The sequence below is a fragment of the Cannabis sativa genome, chromosome 4, assembly GCF_029168945.1.
Source record: "Cannabis sativa cultivar Pink pepper isolate KNU-18-1 chromosome 4, ASM2916894v1, whole genome shotgun sequence".
Lineage (NCBI taxonomy): Eukaryota > Viridiplantae > Streptophyta > Magnoliopsida > Rosales > Cannabaceae > Cannabis > Cannabis sativa.
In genome coordinates this window covers 79,661,507-79,686,364 of record NC_083604.1, presented here as the reverse complement: position 1 = coordinate 79,686,364, position 24,858 = coordinate 79,661,507, and the positions used below count along the sequence as shown (strand labels likewise).

The 24,858-nt window shown below is 32.2% G+C and overlaps 4 protein-coding genes across 4 annotated transcripts; 2 read left to right on the top strand and 2 right to left on the bottom strand.

Moving 5' to 3' along the window:
• Positions 1-1,917: 1,917 nt before the first annotated feature.
• On the top strand, positions 1,918-4,916 carry LOC115712609 (GTP cyclohydrolase 1). The gene is made up of 2 exons (XM_030640915.2): positions 1,918-2,807; positions 3,337-4,916. The coding sequence occupies exons 1-2, from the start codon at positions 2,594-2,596 to the stop codon at positions 4,515-4,517; spliced, it is 1,395 nt and encodes a 464-aa protein (XP_030496775.2). The 5' UTR covers positions 1,918-2,593; the 3' UTR covers positions 4,518-4,916.
• Positions 4,917-5,001: 85 nt separating this feature from the next.
• Positions 5,002-7,505, bottom strand: LOC115712610 (uncharacterized). Its single transcript, XM_061114919.1, has 8 exons — positions 7,284-7,505; positions 6,871-7,104; positions 6,610-6,791; positions 6,320-6,509; positions 6,030-6,238; positions 5,718-5,843; positions 5,455-5,597; positions 5,002-5,323 (listed from the first exon to the last, which is right to left on the bottom strand). Exons 2-8 carry the CDS (start codon positions 7,089-7,091, stop codon positions 5,168-5,170), a joined length of 1,227 nt encoding a protein of 408 aa, XP_060970902.1. The 5' UTR covers positions 7,092-7,104; positions 7,284-7,505; the 3' UTR covers positions 5,002-5,167.
• A 3,407-nt stretch (positions 7,506-10,912) lies between these two features.
• LOC115714100 (anthocyanidin-3-O-glucoside rhamnosyltransferase) lies at positions 10,913-12,633 on the top strand. Its single transcript, XM_030642639.2, has one exon. The coding sequence runs from the start codon at positions 11,093-11,095 to the stop codon at positions 12,503-12,505; it is 1,413 nt and encodes a 470-aa protein (XP_030498499.2). The 5' UTR covers positions 10,913-11,092; the 3' UTR covers positions 12,506-12,633.
• A 1,335-nt stretch (positions 12,634-13,968) lies between these two features.
• LOC115714086 (serine/threonine-protein kinase MHK) lies at positions 13,969-19,440 on the bottom strand. The gene is made up of 18 exons (XM_030642620.2): positions 19,228-19,440; positions 18,133-18,476; positions 17,942-18,020; positions 17,760-17,828; positions 17,581-17,670; positions 17,030-17,168; positions 16,800-16,902; positions 16,550-16,602; positions 16,140-16,206; positions 15,837-15,948; positions 15,686-15,751; positions 15,507-15,575; positions 15,373-15,430; positions 15,172-15,276; positions 15,023-15,054; positions 14,871-14,916; positions 14,584-14,659; positions 13,969-14,480 (listed from the first exon to the last, which is right to left on the bottom strand). Exons 2-18 carry the CDS (start codon positions 18,138-18,140, stop codon positions 14,342-14,344), a joined length of 1,311 nt encoding a protein of 436 aa, XP_030498480.1. The 5' UTR covers positions 18,141-18,476; positions 19,228-19,440; the 3' UTR covers positions 13,969-14,341.
• Positions 19,441-24,858: the final 5,418 nt, after the last annotated feature.

Genomic DNA, 24,858 nt, shown 5'->3' with positions numbered 1-24,858 from the left:
AATTTTTTCTCTTTGCCAGATTTTATGGTTTTTTCCTGGTGTTTTTATAATTCTGGTGTTGATTTGTTCGTCCCCAACCACGAAGGAGAGGTGCTGTTTGTGTTTTGTTACTGTTTACAGTATAAAAGTAAATATATTGGGCCTGGACAGTATAAAAGAAATAAAAATGGGCTTGGACAGTAAAAATGTAAAGTTTGTCGTGTCCCAGTATTTTTGAAAATATTTGGTAAAAAAACATTATCTTTGTAACTTTCCCTAATTTTAACAATTATAATGGGGTTTGTTCACAGTCAGGTGGTAGGTATATATTTATATTATAATTTTAGTCATGTACTTCAATAATGTCATTATTATCTTTAATGATTTTGTTCGATAAAGTTCGATATAGGACCACAATGAATTAAAAAATGTAAAAAAGTTTGAAAATAAAAATCAACTAAGGTGATTTATTATTTTATTTATTTTAGAATACATATGGGTTATTGAGTATGTATTGAGCAACCATGATGCACAATATTCAAAAATTCCAACATTCCTAAAGCAATTGAGTACCATTGAGCTCACTAAAATTACTTAATACCTAATATAGAGTGAACAACTATGGACCAAACATTAAAAAGAAAAAATTTTAAAATTACATTTTTTTTTATATTTTATTTATAATTGTACGGACTAAAATTTTTTATTTACACAAAAATACGCTCATAAAGTTTTAAAATTATAAAAATATACTTTACTCAACAATAAATAAGAAAATAACATAAAAATTAATCTCACGATAACTATAAATAAACTATAAAATAATAAAAAAAAAAATAACAATATTACAACTATTATACAATTATAAATAAATTATAATACAATCAAAAACTAACTATTTGAATGTTGAAAATTAAAAAAATATATATATGTATATATATGGTGCATCGACCCCCATAATATTTTAGGATACAATATATTAATATGAGAGTCATTACTATTCACTTTTATAAAATCTCAAAAAAAATGAAAAGGTATACACTACCAACCCAAGCATAAAATTTAAGAAAAATATTTGAGTTAAGTAGATCCAGGATATTTGGTGGGTTTAATTGGGTTGGTGGGACTATACTATTCACCGTCCTCTCGTGTAAATTGAAAAATATTTTTTTTATTTTTCAATTAATTAAATTTATTTTTTTATTTATATTTAATAAAAATATATCTAGTACTCAAAATACTTTGACGTAAAAGAGTCACATAAAAAGTATATTAAAGTGATAGAGGTAAAATTGGTAAAATGTTTAAAAATAAAAATAAAAATGATAGACTTTAAAAAATAGAGTAAAAATAAAAGAGGACAATATAAAAAGAATTTAGAGTCTAATTTCCTCTCGTCTCAAGGACAATCTAACTCGATAAATGTTAGAGGATATCTTATTAAGAATTATAAGTAATGATATATTATTATTAATGTAATTTAATATTAAATTTTATACATTTTAATTTAATAAATAATATAAAAATTACTAAATGCTTACAACGTATCTCGATATGGTTTTAACCTTTTAGGTACTTTAAGGTGTATAATAATAGTGCTCAATTCAACTATGCCGAGTTTTATTTATACTTTAAAAATTTATAGAAATTTTTTCATTTTTACATCTTTAATGAATTTTTTTATTATTATTATTTTTACAAAAATTTAGTAATTTACATAGCAATTGACAGAACAATTTAAAATTTAACCAAAATTTATATAGCAACTTATATAAAAATTACCGGAAATTATAAATTTAAATAATAAAATAAAAAATAGTGTATAAAAAGAGACTACTTCTGAGTAATCTTATCGTGAGGCTGATTTAAGAAATTAATAAAAATTCAATATTTACTTTCAAAAAATTCTATATTTTAATAAAAAAAAAAAGCTGAATCCAACCCAACACGTTTAACGGTGCAAGAGTAGTGGAACAGGGCCATACCCCGATTGGCTGGTTGGTATCTCAATTCAATCCCAGCCCAGGTCTCCATCCCCACCCTACATCACTGCCTTGATCTCTTCAATGCATTAATATTTTTATTTATATATATTTATATATATATATAGCAGAGAACAGAGCGAGTTGGATTGGAGATAAGGAAAATAGCAGAAAAGAGAAGCCGCCGACTCTGGTACTGGCTTTTGTGGTGGTGGGTCCTGGTTTCCGATGACAGATCCCATAATCCTATATATATAAATGTATCTATCAGCTCTTGCCTTGGAACCCTTGGTTCAATTTCTCGCATCGTCTTTAGCCTCTCTTTTCTTACCCTTTTTGCCTCCATTTTCTGACCATTCAAATTATTGATTTTTAATATCATTTTCCTAATTATTTTGGCTGGGTTTCAATTTAGTTTGATAAAGTTTTCTTTTTTTCTTTTGGGTCAATCTTTGATACTTCCGGTTCTTACTTCTCTTATGCTCTGTCTTCATTACTACCCTGGTGTTTATTTTTTTCTTCTCAGAGATTTGATTTTGTTATTCGATCTGTTCTCTTCTGGGTTCTAACCAAGCTCTTGCTCTTCGAGTGGGATTCAATTCATTCCTGGGTTTAATTCGTTGTTCTTTCAAATGGGTGCTTTGGATGAGGGACATTTCCATGAGGAGCTTGAGAAAGGAGTTCCATTAAGTTGCCATGAGATGGGTTTTGAAGGAGAACCAGAGACTATGGCTATCGAAGATGCCGTCAAAGTTCTGCTTCAAGGTCTTAACGAAGATGTTAACAGAGAAGGTCTCAGAAAGACTCCACTTCGGGTCGCCAAGGCTCTTCGAGAGGGAACTAAAGGTATTTTGCTTGTTAATACTAGATCTTCTTCTCTAATATATATGCTGATTCTGATAGTGATTTTTGCTGACAAATTCCTTTATATGTTTCTTTTTCATTTTAGTTTACTTCAATTAAAACTTGCTCAGTATTATAAGCTGATGTTTCAGCTTTGTGTACTTGTTCATTATCAATAAATTTGATAACTTGGTAATACTTTATTATTGTTTGACAACTATGTTGAGATTCTTATTACAAAGTTCTTTTGTCTTTTTGCTGTCAATGAATTGAATTAGGCATGCCCAGATCAGTATCCAAATGGGATTGTGTAGGTAGGTAATAATTTTGGTTAGTTGTGCCTCAAATCAGTAAGTGGATTCATTAAAAGCTGATGATAAATCATTAAAGTCCACTACTAGGAAGCTATGATTGAGTGGTTGGGTGAGTGAGCTTGTGTGTAAGTGAATCTATGAATGGTTTTGGTAGATTCTTGTGTCTAACCAAACTAATAATTAAGTACGAAATAATCATATAATTTTTCCTTGTTCAGGTTACAGACTTAAGACTAAAGATATAGTGCAAGGTGCTTTATTTCCTGAAGTTGGTGTGGACAATGCTGTTGGGCAAGCTGGAGGTGTTGGTGGGCTTGTGGTTGTTCGAGATCTTGATCTGTTTTCGTATTGTGAATCATGCTTGCTTCCTTTCCAGGTCAAGTGTCATGTGGGTTATGTCCCATCTGGTAGACGAGTTGTTGGGTTAAGCAAGCTTTCTAGGGTTGCTGATGTTTTTGCAAAACGTCTTCAAGATCCAAAGCGTCTAGCAAATGAAGTCTGTTTGGCTCTGCATCGTAGCATCAAGCCAGCAGGTGTGGCTGTTATGCTCCAGTGTTTACACATTCATTTCCCGAATCTAGAATCTGTCTTTCTCGACTCAAATCACAAAGGGTGGGTGGAGTTGCCAGTCCGCTCAGGGTCAGGAGTTTTTGAAGACGAAAGTGCAGAAGCTTGGGGTGATTTTTTCAGCCTTCTGAAATTCAGAGGAATAAGTGTTGATGAAACATCCATGAGGCGCTCTAGTGTTGAATCTTGGTGCCCGTCTCAGTCTGCTACTTCCAAGTTAGAGCCAGTCAATCAGGCAATGGTCACTGCTGTAGCCTCGATTCTTAGGTCATTAGGTGAAGATCCTTCAAGGAAGGAACTTTTAGGAACTCCTGCTCGTTTTGTGAAATGGTTAATGAACTTTCAGAACACTAAGTTGGAGATGAAGCTAAATAGCTTGGTTTTCGGTAAGACAGATTGTCCAAATCCTAATGGAAAAGTCGGCTGCAAGGAGGAGAAACAAATGCAGTCTGAACTGAACTTGCCATTTTGGTCTCAATGCGAGCATCACTTGCTTCCCTTTCATGGTGTTGTGCATATCGGATACATGTGTTCTGAAGGTCTCAATCCCGTCGGGAAATCCCTTTTACAGTCAGTAGTTCATTTTTACGGTTTCAAGCTGCAAGTACAAGAAAGGCTCACTCGACAGATAGCAGAGACAGTGTCCTCGTTTTTAGGAGGCGATGTGATTGTCGTTGTGGAGGCTAACCACACTTGTATGATATCAAGAGGGATTGAGAAGTTTGGAAGTAGTACAGCTACAATCGCTGTGCTGGGTCAATACTCCACCGACTCTGCTGCAAGGGCTCTGTTCTTGCAGGGCATACCTAAAGCTACCGTTCATCAAGGATAATGACTCTCCTTTGCTCTTAGCAATCTACTTTCTATACGATTCTTGGTCTTCACACAGACCTTTCTAAAGATTAGATGGAGACCAGTCGGTTCTCCCATCGGAATGCTGAAGATCTGATATTTTAGTTCTCCTTCATTCCTGAAATCTATATTTTTGCTGCTATTGCTAAATTTTTGCCTTGCTTCGAAGAATACTTTGTCAAACAAATACAATTTCACACCAATTTATAGTGTAATAATATATTTTTTTTTGGATAAATAGATTTTTCTTCTTCCTAAACAAAAATTGTAACGGTTGACTGACATGGTAGTTAAAGCATAGCTTTTTCCTATCGAATTATGACAGTTGACTCTTGTTCTTGATGGATTAATATATCAGCAGCTGTGTTACATGTTTCAATTATTCTTTATTGGATTTGTTTTTCTTTAGCTTGAGAACCTCTTGAGTCTTGATCTGTAATCCAAGTTGTATGAAATGTAGTCCATGGAAGCTAAGAGATATATGTAATAAAATAAAAAACCATTCTCAAAGTTTGAAGTTTGAACGACTAAAATGGATGCATACATCCAGGTTATGTAATGAAGTGGAAATAACTATATTTATTTACATATATATGTGTATGTATCTATCTATTCTTTCAAAAGGAAGACTTAGCCTAGCCACAAGTGTCGAATCTTATGCCATTGCACATCCTGTTTCGGCGAAACTTGCTGATAAATATACCCACGAAGCACCATTGCCAAAAGGATAGCAATTCCAAGTACCATTAGCAACCAGAAATTTGATGATTGAAATAGAGGAAGAACCTGCACATAATTTGGCATAATAGTCAACAAGCCGGGGTGAGTTTCGTATAATTCCATCATAATTCCATCAAATTCTACTTGGATTCCACAAAATTGAGAGTTAGCTTCTCACAAAATAGTTTCATTCATACCATATGACACTGCAACGGCATTTTGTGCAGCAAAAGAAATAACTTGTTCATAAACGGCTTTGGAGGAAGGTTTTTGTCAGCACGCTCAAGCGCAGCGTGTAACATGTCAAGTATCACCACATCAGTTTCTGGATCAGGTGTACCTGTGTTGACACATGGTGATCGGCTACAACTTACAAATCTATAATAGAATTTCAATATAGTTAACAAAAACCATAATGAACAGCAGGGCATGATGATCAATAAATAGAGGAACACCTCACCTGGGATATCAAATATCTGTTTTGTGGGTGAAATACTCAGTAGCTTTCCCAAATACAACCGGACATAAACACGGTCAAAGGTTTCAAGCAGCTCACCATGAGTAACAACAACAAGTGGTTTGTCATCTGTAAGAAAGAATGGAAATTGAAACATCAATTTGATTCAGGCATTGGAGGAATAGAATCCAATCAGATTAGTATTAAATAATTGCCCACAAGCCAAACCAGATAAATCTCTAATGAAAGGGAATACATGAAAGTCCTTTGTGGTGTAATAACAACCATAATAAGAGTAAAACTCAATCTTAATACCTCGGAATGACACAAATGGACAATTGAATGCAGATGCGATCTGCTCGACGTATTGTTTATCTTCATCTTTGGCATGTATTGATTTCAAAACCGAATATCCATTAACAACAAATACAACAAAATTGACCTTGTTCCTCTCATTGGACATGCAGCCTTTCTTGTAAGCTTTAAACTTCATTCTAGTCCTCAAACTTAGACTATCTGAGTCCCTGTTAAGAAACTTTCAAAATCGAAAATCCAAAACTCGAAGATGAAAAAGAAAATAAGAACTATATGGACTAAAAATTGACCTTATAACAAGCTCCCCATGACAAACACCCTTAGTCATCCAATGCTCTAACATTTTAAAGTTTTCATGTGAATCATTAGATAAACTACGAGTGTCATATAAACAAAATGATGATGAACCTCTTGGAATCATATACTTATGAAGGAAGAGAGTTCCATCTCCAACATTTGGTTCTTCAACAGAATCATTATCTGGTAATCCCAAAATTTCAAAAAGTAAAGTAATGGGGTCATAATAAAAACAGAAAATGTATCATTAAATGAAGCTAATGATTATAACATTCATACATACATGATACTTGGGCTCTTTCTGGTGCAAACTTGTCAACCTCAAAAACCCTTGAAATTCTATTGATAAGACAACTTTTTCCAGACCTTTTAGGACCAACTAATATGAGAGATGTAGTTTGAGGCACATCATAGTCACTTAATTTCATGCTATCAACCTTTTCAATCCATGATCCAGGCATATAACTGTTAAGTTTAATTAAAAATATCATCAAAAAAATTAAGTGCTTAAATTAGAAACAATTATTAAAAAGATCATTAATACCTCAAGATTTTTTTCTTTGATTTTTTCAATCCCTTAGTACGATTCCCCAATTCTTCATAGCTCTTTGATATTTCATTACCAATATTTTCTCTCATCATACGATTGGCATGAAAATCCAAAAAAGATAAATCTTCATCATAACAGAATTTGTCATCAAACTCATAAAACACGTTATCTCCTTCTTCATGCTCTTCATCCGATTCACTTGTCCCAACCTTCATGATCAAAATACCCCTAACTCATTCAAAACAAAACCCATGTTAAAATTTCACAAACCCCTCACTATATCAAACTGGAACTCCAAAAAAGTACATAAATAAATGAAAAAGGTGACAGCTTGAACAAAACAAAACAAAACAAAAAATCAAATTGTGGTAGTACAGTAACAGGGTTTAGGGTTTTCTTTAACTTGCCTTTAGGGGTGATCACTCCTCTACTGCTGAGAAAGAGAGAACAACCGATGATGATACCTGGACAACATGTAATTTTCGAAATCAATTGTACAAGCTTGTTTACCTCCCACCTATAATTACTGCCAAATCTATCCTTTTGAATTATTTTTAGAGCACAATATCTTAGTCAATATTTAAAATATACATGTCTTTTTTTTATTTAAGTTTGAAGTTTTTCTAACTTGGTAGATTGGAATATAGAAGTTATGTTTTCAATATTATAATTTCTTCAAAAATTTTAAAAAATTTACAAAGATGGTATTACAACTATAACAAATACTAAACGAATAGAAAAAAAATTGAAAATATATTCTATCCTGTGTGATTTTGAGCGTAGAAGTTGACTAAGTTTTTATAATAGTTGATTATAATTAGCACTCTTTTTTTTATCTAATAAGTTTTCTTGTCAAATAATTTGAAAATTAAACGGCTTGTTATTGATTACAATATTTTTTTTTTTTGAATAAAAGATGAATTTTATTAAACCATTTCATGCACGATCAGGGGCGGACCCACCTTATAGCGAGGGGGGGCAGTCGCCCCCCTGAAAAAAAAAAATCGAGATAAAAATGTATATGTATTTTAATTAGTTACAACATATATTTGTATTAAAAGATGATATTTATAGACATAATAGTAACCTTGGTGTAATGGTTAAGGTAGTTGGTAAATAGGTTAGAGGGTGAAGGTTCAAACCTCACTAACTACACTTTATATTTTTTTTTTAAAATTTATTTACGCCCCCCCTCACTTTAAATTCTGGGTCCGCCACTGTGCACGATTACATCAAAAATGTTACTCGGGATATAACTACTCAAATAACTACGATCAGCATATAACTATGATTCTCGAGCAAGAGCATGAGCAACACGGTTGGCAGATCGTTTAATAAAACGAAAATTAACATTGTTCAAACTAGAAAGAAGACCTTTGCACTCCTCAATGCAATTACCAAACGGAGAGGCCATAATCACTGAGCTCCGAAGAGCTTGGTCCGTGACAAAATAAAATTGGTATTGATGAAAATAATCTATTACTTTTATTTTATAATTATAAAATATTTTAAAAAAATAACATAGACCTTTGACTTTTTTTATTATATTTTTATTAAAATATTATTTTTTCTTGAGTTCAAGTGTAATATAAATTTTAGTACGTAATTATTATTACAATATTCAATGTAATAATCATTATATTCTAATGGAATATAAAAATTGCAAAAAAAAAAAATGAAGAATGTAATAAACTTATTCATTATTACTATTACTATGAACTAATGCCACCTAAAAACAAAATTATGAACATTCTCGTTAAGAGATGAGAGAGAATTTAAGAAACAACAAAATTAACACATAAGAGAGAAGAAAGGGTCCAAATAGGAACACTTCTGGCGTGCATGTTGAAATCTTAAATTTATTAAAAAAAAAATTGTCGACATAAACACAACCCGTAACACGAAAAATTTATAAAACGCAAATACGACTCGCATAAATTTTATTTCATGCCAAATTCGTAAAATTTAATTTTATGTTCGATCGTGTCTTATTAACGTACTGTAAGCTAAATTGTTATTTTTTAGTATGATCGTACTATGTGGAGTTTTAAAATTTATTTTAGTTTTATACGAACAAAACTCACATAGTTTTCATATTGTGTTAAACTTACAAAATCTCTTATCGTGTTAATGTAAAATTTATTTGTCGTGATTTAAATTGTCACCCATACTTCTGGTGTTAATTGCAGTAGCCAATGATTGACAATGAGTGAGAAAAATATCCTGAACCACCCTTTTCACTTTGACATGAGCGCATAACACAGCTTCTTGTTTGTAGGTTGAATAGGAAAAAATAAGGGGAAATTTGATTTTCTATACTTATTAATCTTAATTTTTTTTTTTTAACCAATACATTTTACACTATAAAAAATATGCCAATTTTTTGAAAACCCTAAAAATACCCCCCTCATAACTCAAATCCTTTCTCTCTCCTCCCTCACTCTCAGCCGACTCTCTCAACTCACCAACCCACCACCCACGGCAGCCACCACCCTCACCCACGGCAGCCACCACCCTCACCCACGAAAACCCCAACCCCGACGACCCTCACCCACGCCCCAGCCCCCTTCTCTCTCTTCTTCTCTGAAAACAATTGAAAAAAAAAGGGCCCTGGTCCGATGGTTGGACCATGGGGTCCGACCAATCGGACCCATCGGACCAGGGCCCTTTTTTTTTTTTGAATATTTTTCAGAGAGAGGAAGAGAGATTGTGGCCCGATGGTCGGACCATGGGGTCCGATGGGTCCGATTGGTCGGACCCCATGGTCCGACCATCGGACCTGGGCTTTATTTATTTTATTTTATTTTTGTTTTCATTCGGTTTCAGGGAGAGAGAAAGGGTTTGAGTTATGAAGGGGGTATTTTTGGGGTTTTCAAAAAATTGGCATCTATTTTTATAGTGTAAAATGTATTGGTTTAAAAAACAAATTTTTAAATTTAATAAGTATAGAAAATCAAATTTCTCAAAATAAGTGCCACATTCATATCCTCAACCAACAATCTTATTCAAAGTCTTGGTCACTCACATACACTACTTTACATCTTATTCAGTGTAAAGTGCTTCATACTAGAGTCCTAAAGTATAAAAGTAAAAAAAATTAGAAATTTTAATTTGTAGGGTAATTATCCCATAATTAATGGCTCCCACGGCCCTGCTACTAGAGTACTAGTACTTTCTTATTTACTAAAAATTACCACATTAAAATTATATTTTTTTTTATATGATTTTTTTGTTTGGTCAAGTGAGCATAATTTTATTAAAATTTCTATATTATATCTCGTCGTTTTAATTTAGAGTGTGTTTTAACTGACTTGTTATCTTGTTTGGTAAGAGAAATTAATGGTTAATAAAATTGAATTTTTCATAAGAAAAAAAAAATTATATTTTTTTAATTTTACTTCATAAATTTACATTATACCATACATAAACTTCTTTATATTTTTTCTATGACTTAAAAATTATATTTTGTAGTATATTTTATTTATTTTAAAAATAAATATAATAATATCACACACACATATATTTTTTAAAAAATTAATATAATATTTATAGCTTAAAAGCCTTAAATAAATAAGGCTTCTCTTCATGAGCTAAATTTTTTGATCTATAATTAGCTTATTTAATGAAGCAGCATTTTACATTGTTATTTTAGGAGAAATTGCTAAAAGAGAAATAAAAAAACATTGTTGTTGATAAAGGTGTTATAAAGAGAAATTGCTAAAAAGTATTATTGTTGATATAATTAAATATTGAATTCTAAATAATTTTATTTAAAAAAAAATTGCTAAAAGATATCAGTAATGTTTATCACCTTTCAATATGTTAAATTATTATTAGTACAATTAAATATCGAGTCTCATACGAAAACTATTATGAAATATCGCTTATTAGTTATAAGACATTAGCTTTAAGTGGTGCTAGCCTAATAACAATACTCCTATTTTAGTTACTTGGTGGAATGGGGGTTAGAAACCTCCACATTTTTTTTTTGGGGGGGGGAATGAGAAATAAAGAATGGAGGTTGGACCCCTCCAACATGGCAACACCTTGGTCTTCATTTGGAAACTCTACCTACCAAACCCTCTTCCCCTATCATGAAAATAAAAGTGCATTACCATACATATCATATTAAGTGTGTTGGTAAATTTATATATAGATAGACATATTTCTAGACTCTCTACTTAAATTTGGCAATTTTGACATTATATTTCCAAAGATGGCCAAAGATTTTAGTGATGAACTTCACTTAGTAATGTTTCCATTCTTCGCATTTGGTCATATAAGTCCATTTGTTCAACTCTCTAACAAGCTCTCCTCCTCTCATGGAGTTCGAATCTCATTCTTCACCATTCCTGGCTTTGTTTCACGAATCGAATCCTTACTCATTCCCTCCCCCAAAACCCAAATCATTCCTCTTCAAATCCCATCCATTCATGGCCTCACTCAATCAACTGCCGGAACTTCCGATCTTCCCCCATCTGAAGCCGGAAACCTCATCAAAGCTATTGATCTAATGCAACCCCAGATCAAATCTCTTCTAACTGATCTCAAACCCCATTTCATTGTCTTTGATTTTGCTCAGTACTGGCTTCCTTCTCTTGCTTCAGAATTGGGTATCAAGACTCTGTTTTTCTCTGTTTTCTGTGCCATTTCCGGTGCTTACATTACAGTTCCGGCCAGACTTTCCGGCGTAGAAGGAGAAGAAATCACCGTCGAAGATCTGAAGAATCCTCCATTGGGTTTTCCTCAAAGCTCTGAAATTCGTCTCAAAACCTTCGAAGCCAGAGATTACTTGTTCATGTTTCGAACCTTCGACGGCGACCGGAGAGTTTTCGACAGAGTAGTTTCCGGCTTAACTGGTTGCTCAGCTATCATATACAAAACCTGCAAAGAAATCGAAGGTCCGTATGTAAATTTCATGAAAACCCAATACAAAAAACCAATCATGATGACTGGTCCCCTAGTCCCGGAGCCACCACCGTCCGGCGAGCTCGACGAAAAATGGGAAACTTGGCTCAGTCGTTTCCCGCCAAAATCTGTAGTTTTTTGCTCATTTGGGAGCGAAACATTTCTCGACGACAATCAAATCAGAGAGCTAACACTCGGATTGGAACAAACAGGATTACCATTCATCTTGGTTCTAAATTTCCCGGCGAATCTCGACGCCGGAACCGAGCTAGAACGAGCTCTGCCTAAAGGGTTTAAGGAAAGAGTGAAGGAGAGAGGTGTAGTGCACTCTGGGTGGGTACAGCAGCAGCAGATTCTTGCCCACCAAAACGTTGGGTGTTACCTCTGTCACTCTGGTTTTAGTTCCATTGTTGAAGCTTTGGTCAACGATTGTCAGTTGACTTTGCTGCCATTTAAAGGGGACCAGTTTATGAACTCGAAGCTGATTGGGTTGGATTTGAAAGCTGGTGTGGAAGTTAATAGGAGAGATGAGGATGGGTATTTTGGGAAAGAGGATATTTATGAAGCTTTGAAGAAGATAATGGTGGATTTTGATGAGGAGCCTGGTAAGACTGTGAGATTGAATCATGGAAAATGGCGTAGTTTTTTGTTGGACAAGAAAATTCAAGATAACTTCATATTGGATTTGGTGATTGAGTTGAAAGCAATAATGGCTAAATAGTAATTAATTAAATGAATGAATTATATGATCCTACTACATATTTACTACCCAATTCTAGTCATGCATTTTCAAATTTCTAATGTAATGTAATTTAAATTATTATTTATTCAAAACAATTATGGTTTAAAGTAGTGGTGTCTAAATTACACTATCATATCCTATAATTAGAAATAAATTATTAGATCCCATTACATTATTTTATCATCTTATTATGGTATTAAGTATAGTATTACAAATTAATATTGAATTTTACGTAATTTAATTTAATAAATAATATAAAAATCTGTTTATTATAGTGTTGACAACATATAGTGCCTAATAGACTTTATCATCAATAGTGGTGAGACTTTGTAATAGGTCCCATGGCCGGCTCTAAGTATAGGTAGGTTAGGCCTGCACCTAAGACCCACTTATTTTAAAAGCCTAACTAAAAAAAATTACTTTTTAAAAAATATACATACTTTCTTAATAAAAGTTAAAAATACTAACTTCTTTAAATTACATTATTAAAATCTCACTTATTTTTAAATTTTAATATATTTTATTTATTTTAAATATATAATATTAATATATATACATATACTAATAAAAAAAAAATTATTCAAGCCCTAAACAATTAATAAATTATGTTTAGAGTAATGAATAATATTCTATATATATAGTATGAAATGGATAGTTAAAATGAAAAAAGATTATGCAGTGTATTTTTAGCTTGGTTCTTTAAATATTTAAAAAAATTTCTATTTTAAAGCATTTGATGTGAGTGCTACTAAAATTCTATAAAAAAATAAAGAGCATTGCTACGAGACACACATGATGCTTAACACTATGATAAAGTATTGTCCTATAATTGGTTAGCAATTTTCTATAATATTTATTAAAATAAAATAGATAGAACCCAATATTGAATTGCACCAATAGCAACATTACACCTCACAAGCGTGTGTTAGAACTTAGGTGCTCTTAGCATTTTTCAAGAATAAAAGGCTAGAAAGAAATATCTTTTTCAAAAAAAAAAAAAATACAAGTATACAAAGTTACTTTTTATTTTGAAAATACTAACTTCTATGTTTTATTTAACCTAACCTTTTTATTTACAAAAATATATTTATAAAATTTTAAAATTACAAAAATCAATTTTTCTTAGCAAAAATTAAAAAAAAAACAATAAATCAACCTCACAACAACTATAAAACAACAAAAAAAAAAATAACTAAAATTATAACTTGTTACAACTATAAAATAACATTAAAAATAATTTATTATTTTTACTAAAAATCTAATTTTATAAATAAAAATATTTAAAGCATAAAAATAAGAAAAATCATGTGTTGACATATTTGTAATTTTTCGTATATTATGTAAATTTTTCTAAATATTTTTTTATAACCTTGTTAATCCTTATTTTTTTTCTGAATAAGTATACATTCTTATATTTTACTTATCATATATAAGATATAATGGACCAGAAAAATATAACTTGCACTTTGCCATATGAGATTGGTGACCTTATTCCACTTCAAATGTACATACAAAATCATAAAATAAACCTATATTACACTTCACCATCCCCAAGGTGGGGAGTGAGAGCACCAGAGAAAAAACAGAGCTTGTAAAGGCATAATAGTACCTTGAAATTCAAGGATCAAGTGAATTTCAATTACTTAGAAAGATTTGTGGTATATGCTTTTTCCCCCAACACAATTAGAACTTAAAATTCCCCTTATACATGAGATAATTGAGCTAAAGCCTAAGGCTGTACAGAAGAGAAAAAAAAAAAGAACCAAAAACAAAAACAGCCCCGGTTATCTGACAGACATTAGAAGATTAAGTCAATCAATCACTCAAAGGCAAAGACCTTCGAGGGAAGCCAGTGGACATGCCCAGAAAGGGACCGTCCAAGATGTTAGGCTGCAAAGCTGGAATGGAGAACCCACCGGACTGCGCGCCCATGATTGCGGGGTGTTGAATTGAACTGTTAAAATGGAGAAGGAGAAAGATTGTAAAGCACTTCTGTTTCGATCACATGGATTAGTAGAAAGAAAAACTAATGCTGAATCATTAGATAAACTACCTACCTGAAAGATAGAGAAAAGGATGTTTCTACTGGGGCTCGAATCCCATTTCTCTCCGGTGAAATCAGTGACCAAAAAACTGGAACACAAAGTTAAGAGAAACAAATCAATCGCGATTATAGAAATCTTTCTTTTAGTGAAAATTTAATGAACTATTTTATCACCTCTAAGATTAGTATATCTATGAATGTAAGACAAATAATTTTCATTCCAATTGCAGAGGTTAGTTGGAGCTTATGAATGCAGAGGTATTCTTAAGAAAGGTACAGAGAAAGAAACCCAATGATTACCTGACTGTTCCCTACGATCTTCCAAATCAGAACAAAATAGTGCATTCTGCATATCAGAGTTAACGAGTTACGAGTGTATAACAATATATTATAAAACTATGCATACATGAATGTCAATGTCACAACAACAATGCATAAAGCCTCCAGCTAACCTTGTCACCATGTGATACATCATGAACCAAATCTGAGAGAAAAAAGAAAAGAAGAAAATAAAGAATTATGTTCAAATCACCTTGTTTGATAAAATAAGTATTTACCATATCATTAAACCAACAAAACACCAAAGAAAAATTCTATTTACCTAAGCTTGGAACACTGGGTTTCACAGCCAACGTCAAGCCAAGAAAGCAGTCCTCGGGTTCAGAACCAAAGTCCGATAATTTCAGCTCGAGATTTGGCTGTGCCCCTGTGGATCAAAGGGAGGAGAAAGATACAATACATCCAGATGAATAAGACGAATTACGTATATGTCGGCTTAGAATCAAGTGTCAAAAGAACTTACCCATGTTACTCAGCTTTAACTCAAGTGGATCACGTAGTAAACGAGGAACCCAAGTCACCTATCAAGCAAACAAATGTAAATTATGTTGATTTTATTAATTAATAAGGAGTAGCAAGAGTTGGAAAAACATATACTTTGAAAAACGGATGCTGTAATGACTCATTTGCAGATGGCCTCCTTGATGGGTCCCATGAGCATAGTTGCTGCAGACCATCATCCAAAGGAAAACAAGAAATATAACAAAGTTACAAAGGGTACATATAAAAACGTTGATATACGTAGTAACAAAAGGCATTGCATAATGAGAACCCACCAATATTAAATCAATGGCTTCCGGGCTTGCATTTGGAATCATATGAGAAAGGTTTGCAGGTGCAATCTAACCAAGCAAAACATAAAACAATTAAATTAAGGTTAGGAGCATATAAAGAAAACCAAACACAAATAATACTACGATAGTGTACCTTCTCATAGTTAACAATTCCAAATAAGCGAGATATATTTGTCCCTTCAGGAAAAGAAGCAATGTCTGGTGTACCAAGAACACAACATATCTTGAACAACTGATCTATTTCACTGCCATGTAGAAATTTGTTCTATGAGATGACACTAACTAATAATTTGAAATTAGACTGTGTGTGAAGAGCTATCATAAAATGCTAGACAGCAATTGAGTACAATCAGCAAACATGGTAGAAATTGTGAAAATTGGGAACATTACAAGTGAACATGAATAGTTCTTTACAAACTTGGGATCATAATATCACCTTTCACCAGGGAAAATGGGAGAAAAGGTGAATAGCTCAGCTAGGATTGCACCAACTGCCCACATATCTGGATATATTTTCATTTGTTAATCACAAGGCAAGAAATACTAGGCTCATACATAATTTAAACCCTGCTTAATCTCCAACAATTGTAAAACATTAAAAGTATATAGCTCTTAAGCTGTGTTATTTTCCTTATGTTTGTTTTAGGCCCAAAAGTACGTACAACTTTCCTTTAACTTAATATGTCATTAAAAGGAAAAAAGAAAAAACTCAGAGCAATTCAACTAACCCATACAGCTTAAAAGAATATACCTTTATTGGGAAAAAATTTGGTTTGGGTTTTTTTCACAAAAGGCAAAACAATTGCCGTTATAAAAGAAGAAAACTGAAGTTAGTAAAACACTTACCAACTGCAGGAGTGTATGTCTTGGACTGCAGCAAGACTTCTGGTGCACGGTACCTAGTACAACCGAATATAATTTGTCAAAAATCATCAGCTCACTGCACAGTGACCCAGTAGAAACCAAGGTGCATGCATACATTAAGATCTTGAATGTGAAAGAAATGTCTTTTCTTTAAAAAATACGCATTTGAAATCATATATGATTGAGCACCCACATACAAACAAGAAGGTAGCGCCAGTTAAAAATGACTCACCATCGTGTGGAAACATATTCAGTATAAGGGGGCATAGATGACACTTCTCTAGCCAGCCCAAAATCAGCAATTTTAATAAGATCATTTGTCACCAGCAAGTTCTCTTTTCACAAACACAAGAAAGAATAGTTAGTATCTTCTTAAAGTGTGTCACACACACAAAAGCACAAGAAAAAGGGTGGTATCTAATGGATGAATGGATTAATTGACAATTACACGGTAGGCTTTACCAGGTTTCAGATCTCTATGAAAATATCGATTTCTATGTATGTGATCAAGTCCGTGAAGCACTTGAGCAATAAAGCTACGGATCTCATCTTCAGAAAAAGGCCTTTGCCGATCTCTCATCATTTGGTAGAGATTCAAATTCTGGAAAATCAAGCAGTTAATGCAATAAATAATTAAGTCCAATTAATTGTTATCCATAGCTCATATTCAAAGAGTTATCAATTTATACGAAAGAGATTACTTATATATTGTTGTGTGAAAAGTGGAGGATGTGTCTGGTACAAGAAAGTAATAATAGTTCTATTAATACTAAACCATGATTTAAAGATAATAAATTTCAAATTTTTTATAATTTGTAGAACTAAACTAGAACAGGACTCTTATTTGCATATTTCCCTTCAAGACGGGAAAAAAGTTGTTTGTCCTTTATTATATGGAAACATAAGAGGAAAAATCACCATTAAAAGTGAAAAAAAATGACACGAAACGGATGTGTAAACATATAAATAGTAGATGAATCAAAGGTATAAATTCAAAGAAAATGCTTCCTCACCATGTACTCAAAAATTAGGAACACTTCATCGTTTTCCCGGACAACCTCGTTCAATTTTATGATATTGGGATGACTCAGTCTACGGAGGACCTGTAGAAGTATGAGTTTATGAAACTTCAATGCTTTGAGGATTACATATAGCGTGCAACAAAGAAACAGAAATTCTCCACAGAACATACCTTTATTTCTCGTAATCTCCAGTACTCTTCCCAAAAATAGAACTTTCTCTTCATCTTCTTAACAGCAACCTGGAATAACCGGATCAAAAATAATATTCATGATCAAGAAAGAACATGATGATAACTTGGAAAAATAAGTGAATCTAAATTCATAAATACAAGGAAATTATGATGCAGCTTACAATCTCATGTGTCCTAGAATCAATGGCCTTATATACAGTGCCACAAGTGCCATCACCAAGCTCTTCCAAAATTGTATATCTGAAAATATAAATAAATACATATAATGGATTCAAAGAAACAAAACAATAAGACCAAAAAAAGAAAGAAAAAAAATCAACAAACTAGCACTAGGCATGGGACAGGGACTTACCTTTCCATTATTGAAATTTCAATTTATTATAAGCAACAATCTTTCAGTTGAATTTAAACAATCTCCAGTTAGAGGTATCTAAGCTGTCAACACAGTATTGACCATTAGCTTGTAGACAAGGTTTAGAGCTAGAGTCTAGCACAGAGCATTTGATGTCGTAAAAATTGGACTTTTCTTCGTTGTAGGAGCAATTGAATATCAGGGAGAGATTTATCAGCATTTTGTAGCCCTCCACTTGAAATTCCAGTGATCAAGCATTAAACTTCATGGGCATGAATTTTGGCTTCATTTTCTTCACATATACTTCCATGAAAAAAACCCTCATAGAAATAGGGAGGCTTGAGCTGCAGTAGGTAATTCAAGAAAAGAAAAAATCAGCTATGGAAAATTAAGGGTTTCACCTCAATTTAACCAAAAATAAACCCACAAAAGGCTGAGACAAATACAATAGTACTCTATTCCATTTTCTCTTATCAATCTTCTCAAATAAACTACTAAGTCAAGTTTTTCTCAATACTTACTTTCATAATATCATAGGGTTATAAACACATAGAACCAAGAATTTACTACCAATATTAGGCATAATTGAAAGAATTATATATAAAAAAAAAATGTTACAGAGATAATCGAAATAGTAGAAGAGTTCACCTGGTTTATTAATAAAAAGTCATAAACTTTTAAGAAAAGAACTAAACCAGAAGAGAGAATTCAACACCAGGTAGTTAAAGCTAAGAGAAAAAGAAGACTTTTAACCGATAATCCGAAAGAGAGACAGAAAAAAAAAAAATCAGTTTCCAATTCTTATTGCTTAATACTCAACAAATATCTTCACTCAAACCACGCCCATTTCAACTTCATAAATGGCTGGTAAAGCACCAATATGAGAAGTGGAAAAAGAAAGAATCCAAAAGAAGATCTTTTTCCTTCTTTTTCTTTTCTTTTCTTTTCAGGGAAACCAAACAGACAGATATGTTAATTTGAAATGCATTACAGAGAATACAGCTAAAGGAAAGCAATAATGTAACCTAGAATCTTAGAACAATCAAGATTATATACACAAAATCTTGAAAAGATTTGAATTGAAGCTAAACTCACCAATGATTTTAAATTGAATAAATCCACATCCAGAAGATGAAAATATTGAGCAATGTAAAGAAGTAAAGGAAATTTTCTGAGAGAGAAAAGTTTGAAGAGAGAAGAAATTGTAGAGAAAGTTTTAGAGAGAGAAAGTGAGAAAGATTTGGATTGGTATTGAAGCCATGAGAAAGGGTGAGAGAGGAGGATTCCGCTGAAGAAGAAACCAAAGAAATAATATTTATTATTATTAAATTAAAATATTAATTAAATTTTAAAATATTGTTAGTAATGATTTTATCTTCTTTGATTTATTTTAATTTAAAATAAAAAAAATAAAAATACTTGGGTGTGGTGGGGAAGAGAAAGGGAAAGTGGTCCCCTTACCTTATTTAATATTTAATTTAGTGAAATTACTTATATGCCCCAGACAACTTAACACGCTTTAATTGTCATTGACTCAAATACCCTGTTTGAATTCGTAAAATTTCAAAATTAATTATGTGGTGCTACGTTTTCTCCAATTCTGGAATGAGTGTATTTATTTATTTATTTTTTTATAATTATTATTAACTTTGTCAACTTTCCAATTCTCACATATTAGCGAAATTAATAATTTTTCTCCCGAACTTTAACATGTACTAAATCATGCCTCTGAACTTTTTTTGCCGCTAAAAATTTCCCCTGAACTATTAAGAATGTTAAATTTAAGGACTTTTGTCTAATTTTAGTAAAAAAATTCTAAAATAGATGAAAGTTTAAGGGGCCTGATTTAGTACATATCAAAGTTTGAAGGGCATAATTTGGTAGATATCAAAGTATGGGGAGCATGTTTTAGTACATAAACAATCACTGAAACAGTAAAATTGAATGAAATTAGACAAAAGTCCTTAAATTTAATAATCTCAATAGTTCGGGGGGAATTTTAACAGCCAAAAAAGTTCAGAGGGCACGATTTAGTACATGTCAAAATTCAGGGAGAAAAATTACTCATTAGCCAAAGAAAAATGCTAAATGGTACTATTGGTGTAGTTTCGGCTTTGGGTATAGGCTCATTAGGCGCTCAAAAATATTTTTTTTTATAGCTCACTAATTTTTAGAGTCGGCCATGCAATAATGTCTAGTACTTTCTTCGGTATCATACCGTGTAATTAAGTATTGTATCTCATATAACTTAAGAAAATAACTTTTAGAGAGCGTCGTCAACCAATTATAGAGTGCTACTTATTGAAGGTGTTAGACACTAGTAGTGCCTAATAACAATGCTCTATTAAAAATTTCTCTCTCCCTCTTTCTTTTAATTATTATTTGAAAGAGTTTATATTGGTTGGTTTGATCAGTTTATACTACACTTTATTCAACTAAATACAAATAGCGAGTTATAAAAATTTAAGTGCAACTTGCCCAAATAAAGAACAAAAAAAAAGTGACATGTCTAATAAATTAGTTCGGGTTCATTGGATGAGAGCTTTATTTTCAATTCGCTCAATGTATAGATTACGTAGTTGGATTTTTCTATTTCTAGTTTTTATCAAATTTTTTAAATTCATTTTGGACGAACTATTTGAGTTCGGCGATTTACAAAAAATTATGTATAGCCTTATTTATTTATAGGAAAATTACCCCATATACTATTTTTTTAACTTTTTCTTTTAAAAATTTACGGTTTGGGTTTCTCAGGTTGTTTCTCCATTGGTTTCTATATGAGTTGCTATACAGATTTTGGGTGTAATTTAGGTTGCTCCGTTAGTTGCAATAGAAGTTTCTATGTGCATATCTGTAAAAATAAAAAATATATATATTTTAAAGGTAAAAATAAAAAGAAATTTATATTAATCTTACCATATATAATATTATTGAATCGTGTCTATAATTGTAAATTAAAATGAAAGTATGGAATTTAATATTGGGATTTTTTCTATAATAAATTAAAAATGGAAGAAGTTTACATTTATGACCCCAAAAAGGGAAATAAACAAAAATAGAAACTAAAAGTTATTAAATTACAAAAATACCAGCCAAGGAAAATGGAAGCCTCCATCTTCTTCGTGACCCAGCGGACGAATCCCAACAACCCATTCTCAACCATTTTCCTTCCAAAACCAGGAAAAACAGATCTAAAAAAAATGTAGATCTCAAGGGAAAACAACTTAAATCCCGAAAATCCAAATACAAAAACAGAAAGAAAAAAAATCATCCAACCTCCATTGTTGTACAAAAAAAACTCAAAAACAACATTCAGTCAAAAAAGCAAATCGCGTTCAGAGATGAAGAATCAAATAGAAGGAGATCTGGAAATCATTGAAACTCACCCATGATTGAATCAGAGAAAGAATTGAAGGTAATAAAATATGAAAAAACAAACATCATCTAAGCTTTCAGAAAAAAAAAAACCAGAAAGCAACCACAAAACAACATTTTAAATACACCCAGGCATAAACAGCCTAAAAGATGAACAATTGGGAAAAAACATATTAACAACAATCTGCAAAACATGAAATTACTAAAAAAATTGTTCATTGTGAAATAAAATTAAACAACACTAAAACTACTAAAACTAAACATTAAAATAACTGTTTAGAAAATGCCAATAGAACACTAAAATAACAATCAAATAACGAATTAAAAATAAGGAAAAAATGTTATGAAAACTTAAAACCTTCGTACAAAAAATGAGAACAAAAACAACAATAATCCCTAAAAAATTACATTTAAAACTTAAAAACAACTAATAAGAAAACCCGAACTGACAAAAAGAAAAATAGTATAGTTTGGTTAAATGATGCTAAAAATTATTTAATAGCAGTAACAAAACAAAAAAAAAAACTAAAAAAACAAAAATGAGAACAAAAACAAAATAAAAAATAACGGTTGATTAAAAATTTCAACTTAAAAAAATAAAAAAATTCAAGGTAAACAACTCTTGGGTTTAACTTTAGGCTTCACTTCCAAATCAGAAACTTCATCGTCGAAGTCAAAATCGGAGAGAACCTAAAACGTTATGGAGAAAAAAAATTGAAACACAAAACAGCAAACGAAAAACAAAACAACAAGAAAAAAAACTAAAAAAAAAATCAAAAAACAACCCAACTTACATCCTTGACAAATCTCGAAGACTTGGTTCTCTTTGCCTTACAAGATTCAATCTTAGCTGGAAAAATCTGTTTTTAGAACCAGATGGCTCTGCAGCATCACCCATTCCCTTCTTTGCAATGTCTTTCAAACCCATTTTAGGATCGTAGCATAGATGGGAGGTTGAAATCCGTGGGTTAGGGCTTCACAGGGGATGATAGTAGGTTATGGAAAAAAAAAAAAACTAACAGAAAATAAAAGAAAAATTAAAAAAAAATGAATGAAAGAGAAGAAGGTGGAAGAGATGGGGTGTAATATTGGAGATGAAAGAGAAGAAGGTGGAAGAGATGGAGTGTAATATTGGAGAAAACCTATGACATAAGCATGCATAGGTATTTGTGTAATTATTAAACTTTTTAAAATATAATATTGAAAAATAATTTTTTGAAAAATGTTTAAATAAGCGAATAAAGATAAAAATGTAAAAAAATGGCAAAAAAATATACCAAGTGTAAAAATCCCTTTAATATTTACCTTTTTCTTTTGAAATAAACATGCATAGATGAAATTAGACCATACTAATTGTGGGTAAAAGCCCACTTATCCACATAATGGGCCATAAAGTTATAAGTTCTGCTAACAAAAAAAAATTACAACAAGCGAAAAATCGAGAGAGTCTATTATAAAAATTAGCACAGTTTTCAATCTCCCAACGAAATTCTAGATTGTTGAGCGAATTGATAACCACCCTAGAATTACTCTCTATTATAATAAAATTACAGCTTTCATCTTTAGCAACTTCCAAAGCGAAGCAGTAGGCTGCCGCTTCTCCACAAAAAGTATCAGAGAACTCTAATCTAGTTGTATGCACCCCGCACACCACTCCAAGGTGGTTTCTAGCCACAACTGCAATGCACATGCTTTTCATCCCCACTTTAACATCACAGTTAAGCCTAACCCACTCTAGAGGTGCCTTTCCACTTTGGAAAACCGACTGAAGTCGGACATCCTCAACAAAGGAGAAAGCAGAAGAGGCCATAAGGAAGAGAGCTTGCCAACTCTTGTTAGCCCAAGATATGTTTCCAAGAGGGGGTGTGAATTGGAAATTTATACTAATTTCGGTAAATCAAAACTTTTAACACAAAATTAAGCAATTAGCCACTTAATCAAATAAAAGCAAGTAATATGGCAAGCAATATATTATGACAAATAATCAAACTTGTAAAATAAAGAGTTTAAGGATTAGAAGATGCAAACTCTCGATTTTTACAAGGTTCGGTAGAACTATGCCACCTACGTCCTTGGTCTTCAAAGCTATGGACCTAGCTTTGAGTTCCAATATCGAGCCAAGTTAACGGGCTTGACTAACCCTTACAACCGGGGAATTTTTCACCAAGGTTTTTCCCAAACCTCTCACAATAGTTTTCTTCCAAGGACTATCAACCTCGCCGGATTGTTGAAGTGCCAATCTCACTTTTCTCGGGTTGTTTACAAAATCGGTGTCAACCTCACCTACAACCGAGTTGTTTTTCTACCGGTGCCAACCTCACCTCTCAATACAATGAATATGTAATTTTGAAATACAAAGCAAACTCTCTCTAATAAGATAGAAAACAAAGTAAAATCCTAGAGAGAATTGCAAGCACACTAGAGAAGATAAGAACAAGTTTGGCTCAAGTGTGTGTAGTTGGTGTGTTTATGAAAAGATGATAACTCTTTAGTTTAGAACACTTAGAATGATGTTATATGATGAATAGAAGCTCAACCAACCTCCATTTTTAAGTGAAAAACGAGTTTATATAGTGTAGGAATGAAAACTAGCCGTTTATAGCCGTTAGCACATTTTTCGAGGCCACTTCAGCCGTGATCCGGAATTCCGGATGGGAATCAGAATTCCAGATGCAAAAGGTTCATTTTTTCGAACTAAAACGTGCATAACTTTTTACTCGTTTATCCGATTTCAAAAATTCCAGTTGCGTTCTCTTAGTTAAATGATATGTGATCTTAAAAATCAATTTAGAAAATTTAGATATCATTTTTTGTGAAATAACTCGTCGCACAAGTTAGTGAGCCAAACTTTTGAACTTATAAATCCTAGTGTACTATGCAAATCACTTTAACAAGACTAAAGCAAATTTATACCATTTGATTGTTTGTAGTCTTGATGTAGATGAGCTTCCTAGCTTGATTTGCATGTTTTGATCCAAAGCTGACTTTTCCCGAGAGTTGACTTTGACTTTGACTTTGACTTTGACTTTGACTTTGACTTTCGGGTTGACTTTTGACTTTGAGCTTTTTGAAGACCTCTTTTGAATAGGGTCTTGACTTGTTGATCCCTTGATGAATCTTTTGCTCTTATGAAGTATGAAATAGTTTATATACTTGTTGACTCTATTTCTTTGATTATGTTTGACTTTACCGAGCAAATATAGATACTCTGTGAACTTGCTTGCAAAATGATCAAGAAAAGATTAGTAACAAATAATAATCAAATATTTGTTTATCATCAAAATAAATGAGTGAATGACTTTTGGTCAACAACTCTACGGTCCTTCCCAATCCCCTTTAGTAGAGGTTCAA

Coding starts and splice junctions, on each gene's coding strand:
- LOC115712609 (XM_030640915.2), top strand. CDS start 2,594: ATGGGTGCTTTGGATGAGGGACATTTCCATGAGGAGCTTGAGAAAGGA. Junction 2,808..3,336: donor TCTTCGAGAGGGAACTAAAG/GTATTTTGCTTG, acceptor TTCCTTGTTCAG/GTTACAGACTTAAGACTAAA.
- LOC115712610 (XM_061114919.1), bottom strand. CDS start 7,091: ATGAAGGTTGGGACAAGTGAATCGGATGAAGAGCATGAAGAAGGAGAT. Junction 6,792..6,870: donor TCAAAGAAAAAAATCTTGAG/GTATTAATGATC, acceptor TAAACTTAACAG/TTATATGCCTGGATCATGGA. Junction 5,324..5,454: donor TGCCGTTGCAGTGTCATATG/GTATGAATGAAA, acceptor AATTATGTGCAG/GTTCTTCCTCTATTTCAATC.
- LOC115714100 (XM_030642639.2), top strand. CDS start 11,093: ATGGCCAAAGATTTTAGTGATGAACTTCACTTAGTAATGTTTCCATTC.
- LOC115714086 (XM_030642620.2), bottom strand. Junction 17,169..17,580: donor TCCTAATTTTTGAGTACATG/GTGAGGAAGCAT, acceptor TTGATTTTCCAG/AATTTGAATCTCTACCAAAT. Junction 15,431..15,506: donor TACAGCATCCGTTTTTCAAA/GTATATGTTTTT, acceptor TTTGCTTGATAG/GTGACTTGGGTTCCTCGTTT.